The following is a 7,263-nucleotide window of genomic DNA, read 5'->3' on the forward strand; positions in this document are numbered from 1 at the left end:
CCCTCCTGGATCTTCTGGCTCTACTCCCCAGCCCGAGGCCTGGAGTCGGACCCTCAGCCCGGCACTTGGCTGCCTTGCGGCTAAGGAAGGCCTCATGCCTCGGGCGCACAACACGGGCCCAGTCTCCGGAGAGCCCTCGCTCCCATGGGTGCCTGGTCTTCATATTTCTGCTCTGTTGGCCACCCTGGCCGGACGCACGGTCTGCTTCTGTCTCCTCGTGAGCCTGGGGGCCACTGTCGCTTTGCTTGTGCTAAGAGGGTCCCCCCCCCCCCCCCGCCCATACACGCACACTGGATCACACCCACCAGGTGGCAGCCGACGCCTGCCCCTCTGGAGGCGACGCAGCACGAACACTGACTTGTCCGAAGCCTGCTGGGCACTAACAGTGCTGGCACCTGCCACCCCCACCCCTACCCCGGGCCAAGCACGCAGGAGCTGTTCTCACCCCACTCAGCCCACAGCGGGGAAGCAGCCCCAGGACTCTGCGCTTGACCCACAGCGGGGGAGGCACTGTGCCACCCCAGGACTCTGTGCATTTCGGCCTCGCCAGCGGCCCGCCTTTTCTTGGCCGTGGTGCTCTTTCCCATCCTCTGTTAGTGCCGCTGGAGTGCCAGCACAGGCTCAGGCCTGGGAGCTGTGGTCCCTAGAGTTGTCTGACTACTCGTTGCTCCAACGTCCTCCACGCAGGCGGCGTCTCTGCAAGGGGCTTTGCACTGGCTGCAGCCACTGCTCTGAGGCTAAGGATTTTCCCTGCAATGAGCAGCCCCCCTGTGGGGATGCCCACATGCACATTCCTGTGCCTCTTCCCAGTCTATGTCTGTGCCCATGTCTGTGCCCACGTCTGTGTCTGTGCCCACGTCTGTGTCTGTGCCCATGTCTGTGTCTGTGCCCAAGTCTGTGCCCATGCTATGTCTGTGCCCGTGTCTGGGTCTATGCCCGTGTCTGTGCCCACGTGGAGCCCCTGCCCCCCCCCCCCCCGAGTCAGCTCACCTACCCAGAACATGGGTCTCGCCTGGGAAGGGCACTTCCACCTCCCCCACCTGCTGCTTTCCTCACCGGGGTCCCCATGACACCCCCCCACCTCGGCCCCTGCTCATGCTGGCACGGGGACAGCAGCTGCCCGGTGCATTCTTCAGGTGCCAGCTCCCACCCCCTGCTCTCTCTGCCCCTCAGCGCGCAACCCCGCGCCTCTGCATATTGCTTTGCCCCGGCTAAGTCAGCGCCAAGTGTCCGCCCAGGCCTTGAGAGGGGCAGCTGCTGGCCTGTGTCCATCCTGGGCAGCCTGAAGCCGTGAACCCTGGGTTCCTGGGCAGTGGGGAGAGCAACATGGCAGGGAAAGAGAAGAGCCGCACGCTTTGCCACTCCGGCCGTCAGCCTCAGCTGCCCCATGCCCTCCCGGTTCCCGCAAGCCCTCAGCTGCCTGCCCTGCAGAAGCTCAGCAACGCACACGGGGGGGCCACAGGGAGCCTCAGCTCAAGCCAGGCATCCAGGTCCGAGCCAGGGGGCTCCAGCGAGAAGGGGAAATGCCCACTGAGTCCTAGCCCCTAGAGCGGCACGGTGGGGACCCCATCAAGGGGGTCCTGAATGGACGCGGAGACTTTCTGGTCCTGCCAGTGAGTCACCAGGGGACAGACAGGTGAACCAGATGTCCCTCTGTAGACATGCCGGTGACATTGGAGCAGTGAGCTGCCGCCTCGGACCCACTTCTCAACTTCTTCCAGAGCAGATCACGGGCTAGGGAGAGCGTAGGGTCTGAGGCACTGGCCTTGCACACAGCTGACCTTGGCCGGACTCCCCTGCGCTACACGGAAACTGAGGCAGGTCTGGCCCAGAAGCCTGAGAAGAGCATAGCTGCCGCTCGAACCCGGTGGCGTGGGTCTACAGGGCTCTGAGTCTGTGAACCCGGGCCCCACCAGCAGCTGGGCTTGGCAGACAGCATTCTGCGGGCCGCTGCTCTGCCGTTCCCGCCGGACCCCAGGGAGGCAGATCTCCCTCCCCCCAAACCCGGGCACCATCTGAATCCTCTCCACTTTACACCCAGGCTGGAACCAGGTGCTTCCTGCTGTCATCCTCTTTGCTCTCTGGAACCTTCTTCCCTCACTCACCCCATTCCTGCCGTCTCCCTGTGTGAGGGCCCAGGCTGCCTGCAGCTTGTTCAGGGCTGTCTCTGCTAAAACCAGCTTGGCAGACTGGTCCTGCTAGCATGCATCGGGCCTCTCTGGGGCTTTCCGATAGGGAAGCTTCCAGAAGTAGCATCCCTGACTTCCCCCGTGCCCCGGGGATGAGCCCAAGAAGGAAAGGAGCCCCTGGGATCTCTGTTCTTCCCTTCCTTCTTACCTCCTGCAGCAGTAAATCCTTGGCAGCCCCTGTCCGTGATCAAATACTGTGTGCAGTGCAAGTGTCGTGTATTTGGGAGGGTTACAGAGGAACAAGAGAATGCCCTCCACCCCCATTGAGCACCTCATTGTATCTCATTAACCTAAATGTGGTCCTCGGGCAGCAGTTTTAATATTCTTCAGAAACCATAGTGATCACATGGCATTATATTATTTATTATGTCATTAACATCCTAAGCGTATACTCATTTGGTATTTGTTGAAAATCATGGATCTAAACTGAGAAATATTAAGCAAGGATTGTGAGGTTTTCTTTCCCACTTTATTCATTTTAATCTCTGTGTAATTGTATTGCTTCCGTGATCTTTAAAGGAAGCCAAGAAACAACAGAAAACTCTGTGTGTGTGTGTGGGGGGGGGGGGGGGGTTGAAAGTCCCTAAATTGCCTTAAAACCAAATGCCCTTGATTACATAATCATAAATATTTGAACTCAGTAGATGTTTTCACAGCAGCTTTCTCATGATAACAATGAGATGGTAGTAAAACAGTGACCTGGAATTTGGAGCCAGAAAAAAAGGACTTAAGCCCATCAGGAAAGGCAGATCACAGTAAACATTCAGTATCCTGCGCTTACCAGCAGAGGACCGTCTGGGCCCGACTTCCCTGAGGCACCCGGCTAGAAGCAGCTCTCTTCCTCAGACTTCAAGCACAGCCCTTTCACTCCATGCAGAAGCACATAGGGGATGTCTTTAGCAACCCCAGAGGGTCTTACCTCTCTGTGTGACCCCAAACCCAGAGTGCAGTCTCGAGACTTCCTCTCTCAGAGGGCTGGACCCTGAGAAGTCAGGAAGGGGGTCACTGGCCACATTTCCAGGGTCGGGGTAATGGGGAGGGCTCTAGGCACAGGGCACCCCACATGCCCCCAGCCCTGAGACTCCTGTCCTCAGTCCCAGTTTCCTCTCTGGCCACCAGGCCCCCAACTCCTGGCTCGTGAGCTACGACCAACTCCAGGACCCCAAACAAATGGCATTTATATGACATTATTTCATAGTGCATAACTAACTGTTGAGCAACATTAGATACCTTTTTCTTTTTGCTTTCTTTGGGGGGTCACACCCAGCAATGCACAGGGGTTACTCCTGGCTCTGCGCTCAGGAATTACCCCTGGCGGTGCTCAGGGGACCATATGGGATGCTGGGAATCGAAACCTGGTCGGCCACGTGCAAGGCAAACGCCCTACCTGCTGTGCTATCACTCCAGCCCCAACATTAGATACCTTTAAACTACTCCATGGAAGGCTAGAGAGACACTCAACGCACCAGGTCCAGGCGCCCCATGGTTCTGCTCCCAAAACCGTATTGTCCCCTGGCACCACTGGGAGCCAGCCCCAGAGCACAGGACAGGAGCAGCCTCTGAGTACTGTAAGACATGACAACCTCCCCCCCCCCCAAAAAAAAGTGTTTTAGTTCTTCAGAATAATATATGTCTTTAAACAAAGAACTGACAAAGAAATAGAAGTATTGAAGCAAACACAGAAGAATTAATTTTGTCTTCGTGTGTTGTATGGAAGGGGGGAAAAAAAAGCTGTGCATAAAAATCCCTGTCCCTTCCATAGGGAAGCTGCAAGGCCATCGGCATGTTGGATGTTTAAATCACAGGCAGGAGGGCAAACACTTGAACTTTATTCCATCGTTTGCTTCTTTACGACTATTTGCGTGTTTAGAAAGAAATTGTCGGGGCTGGAGAGATAGCACAGTGGGTAGGGCGTTTGCCTTGCACACGGCCGACCCGGGTTCGATTCCCAGCATCCCATATGGTCCCCTGAGCACCGCCAGGAGTAACTCCTGAGTGAAGAGCCAGGAGTAACCCCTGTGCATCACCGGGTGTGACCCAAAAAGCAAAAAAAAAAAAAAAAAGAAAGAAAGAAAGAAAGAAATTGTCTTGTTGTTGGGTGGTGGTTTTTTTGTTTTGTTTTCTGAAAATACTGCAAAATCTAAACTTTGCTTTCGCTCTCGCCTCTCTCCGCCTCTCTGCATACCACCAAGCCAGTCTCTGGGCGAGGCACCAGTCAGAACCCTGGTTAAGGAAGTGGGGGGAAGGGGAGTGTGACCGGGAACTACAAGACCCACAATGCTCTGCGCGCAACGAGGGCAACTTCCGGTCTGTAACGGCCCAGGGTGGCGCGCGAGGTGCAGGCACGTGGCCGCCGCGCGGCCGCCCTGGGGGGCTCGGGTTTGCGCCCCTGCTGACCCCCGGTGCCCTCTCTCTGCCCACAGGAGGGTGCATGCACATGAAGTGCCCTCAGCCCCAGTGCCAGCTCGAGTGGTGTTGGAACTGCGGCTGCGAGTGGAACCGCGTCTGCATGGGGGACCACTGGTTCGACGTGTAGCTGCGCCCGCTGGACACCCCGCGCCTGCCCGCGGCCCCCACGCCCATGTGTCCACGCACCCACATGCACAATCAGCTACGGAAACCGTCACACACATGCCCATCCCCGCCGCCAAGTCTTTGCCCACGTCACCAGGCCCCTTCTCCTCCTCTGCAGTGCTGCTGAGGGCGAGAGCCCAGAGGCAGAGACCCCCACCCCGCCCCGCCTCACCTGTCGGGGGGCTTGGGTTTGCTGCCTGGCTCCACACCCGAAAGCCCAGCCTGAGCCAACCGGCCGCAGCAGCGATTCACATCCCCAGCCTCAGGGAGACCCCTCAGCGCACAATCCAAATGCAGTTCTCTGCTTTCTTCCTGGCGCTCATTTTTGGGCGAATGGAGGCAGATGGGGGCCTCCCGGAGAGGGATCTCCCGGGTTTAACACCTTCAGGGTGTGTTGGGGAAACGCCCCCTCCGCCCCCCTTGTTGGACAGGGCACCGCTGTCCTATGGCCCCTGTGAAGAACAATGCTTTCAAGAACAATGTTCTTCCAGTGCTTTCAAGAACAATGTTCTTCCTCGACAGAGATCATCAAAACTAGTGTTTGTCCCCAAAGTCTCGCTTCTATATATTACTCAGGTGAAAAAAAAAGGCTGTGTTTCTCTACAAATCTCGGCCCCGACCCCTTTTCTGTTGTTCGGTGCCCACAGGCAGCGGTGCTCAGGGGTTGGTTACTCCTGGCTCTGCACTCAGGAATTACTCTTGATGGGCTCAGGGGACCCTGTGGGGAGCCTGGGATCAAACGCAGGTCAGCTGCGTGCTCTATATCATTCTGGCCCCCAGAAGTCCCTTTCCCTTACACAGGAAGCTGCAAGGCTGATGACATGTTGGGCCTTTAAACCACAGGGAAGAGGGCAAACATCGTATTCCACTTGACAATTTTAGCTTTAGAACTTGTATTTTTTTTTGTTTAAAGTACTGCAAAATCTATATTTTGCTTTTACACTTTCATTTTTGCAGCCTAGACAATAAGCTGACATGTTTGTCCCACTGTGAACGTAATGAATAAGATGCCTGCAAGAGACACTTTTAGAAATGAATTCATCACAGTTCTCAATGTCAAGCAAAGTGCAGGTTATTGGGGCAGCGTCGGGGCGGGAGTGAGCCCACCCCCTCTCTGAGACTGTCCCAGAGGATTGCTCCTCAGTGTGGGAAAAGACAATCAGCCACTTGCCATCCATTGTCACACTGGGCTGGGGTGGGTGCTGAGGGAGGGTGCTGAGTCTGCAGGAGGAAGGGCACCCTTGGAAACCTGTGGAGCAAAACCTGACGGTGTGTAGGGCTGTGTCTGATTGTGAATAAAACCATCGGAAGAGCCTGAAGCTGTCTTTGAAAATGTGCTTTTAATAATCGGCAAAGGGGTGTGTGTGTGTGTGTGTGTGTGTGTGAGAGAGAGAGAGAGAGAGAGAGAGAGAGAGAGAGAGAGAGAGCAGGCTCAGGATCGATCCCTGGCTCAGAGAAACCTGCCTTGGTGTGAAAAGGCTCCAAAAACAATCTGAGCGCCTCACAAGACCCTTGAGCTACTTTCTTGTCAGGTCCACATCTGTCAATGTTTGGGTGTTTTTGGTTGTTTCTTTTTTTTTCGGGGGGGGGGGGCGGGGATTCATACCCGGCGATGCTCAGGGCTGACTCCTGACTCTGCACTCAGGGATCCCTCCTGGCAAGTCTCGGGGACCATGTGGGGTGCTGGGGACCGAACCCAGATCAGCCATGCCAGCTGTACTATCTTTCTGGCCCTGACACTGGGCCTTCCCTCCCCCCCTCCCACACACACACGTCATATAAACACCGTGGTTTACAAAGTTGTTCCTGATAATGTGTTACAGGCATTCAGTATCCAGCCCCGAACCCACCCCCCACCGTCACCTTCTCTCCACCACTGTCTCCTTTTCCCAACCACCCTCCAACCTGCCCCTGAAGCAGGCCCACGTCAATTCATTTTATATGGCTTGCTACCACTAAGTGGCTAACGAAATGATCAAAACTATTTCTGTAGAAGAAAATTTGTGAACCTTGTTGTATCTCACCACGGGGACGTTAAGTCCTTGTCTGAGGGATTACTCAGCGGCGTTGCAACTTAAGCCTTCTGCGCTAATGTTTTTGTTAGTTGAGATTGGTTGGCTTCTGCGTGACATCCCATCTCATCTGGTGAGTTCCTCTTGGGATGTCAGTCAGTGCTGTAGAGTTTGGAGATGGCCCAGAAAATCCTGAATATGTAACTAAGCAGCCCAGCTAAAGGTTTGGATGTCACCATGGGGTGACATCTCATTCCTACTTTGGACAAACTGGCAGGTTACCGAATGTAGCCTGCCCACACGGCAGAGTCTGGCAAACTCCCCGCAGCGTACCCAATATGCCAAATACCAGTAACAATGATGGGTCTCGTTCTCCTAAAGAGCCTTGAATATAATCTCAGGGCTAGGATGAAGGAGAGGTTACTGGGGCCTGCTCGAGGCAATCGACGATTAACAGGATGATTTGTGATTTTTTTTTTTTTTGTGAT

The 7,263-nt window shown here is 55.3% G+C and overlaps 1 protein-coding gene across 1 annotated transcript in view; it reads left to right on the forward strand.

The window, feature by feature from the left end:
* Positions 1-6,020, forward strand: part of PRKN (parkin RBR E3 ubiquitin protein ligase) — a 1,106,313-nt gene extending 1,100,293 nt beyond the window's left edge. Inside the window, exon 12 of the mRNA XM_056126437.1 lies at positions 4,613-6,020. Coding sequence (XP_055982412.1) covers positions 4,613-4,725 — 113 coding nt within the window. The 3' untranslated portion in view covers positions 4,726-6,020. The remainder of the gene's footprint in view (positions 1-4,612) is intronic.
* The last annotated feature ends 1,243 nt before the right edge of the window (positions 6,021-7,263 follow it).

This window comes from Sorex fumeus, unplaced genomic scaffold (genome assembly GCF_029834395.1).
Source record: "Sorex fumeus unplaced genomic scaffold, SorFum_2.1 ptg000061l, whole genome shotgun sequence".
NCBI lineage: Eukaryota > Metazoa > Chordata > Mammalia > Eulipotyphla > Soricidae > Sorex > Sorex fumeus.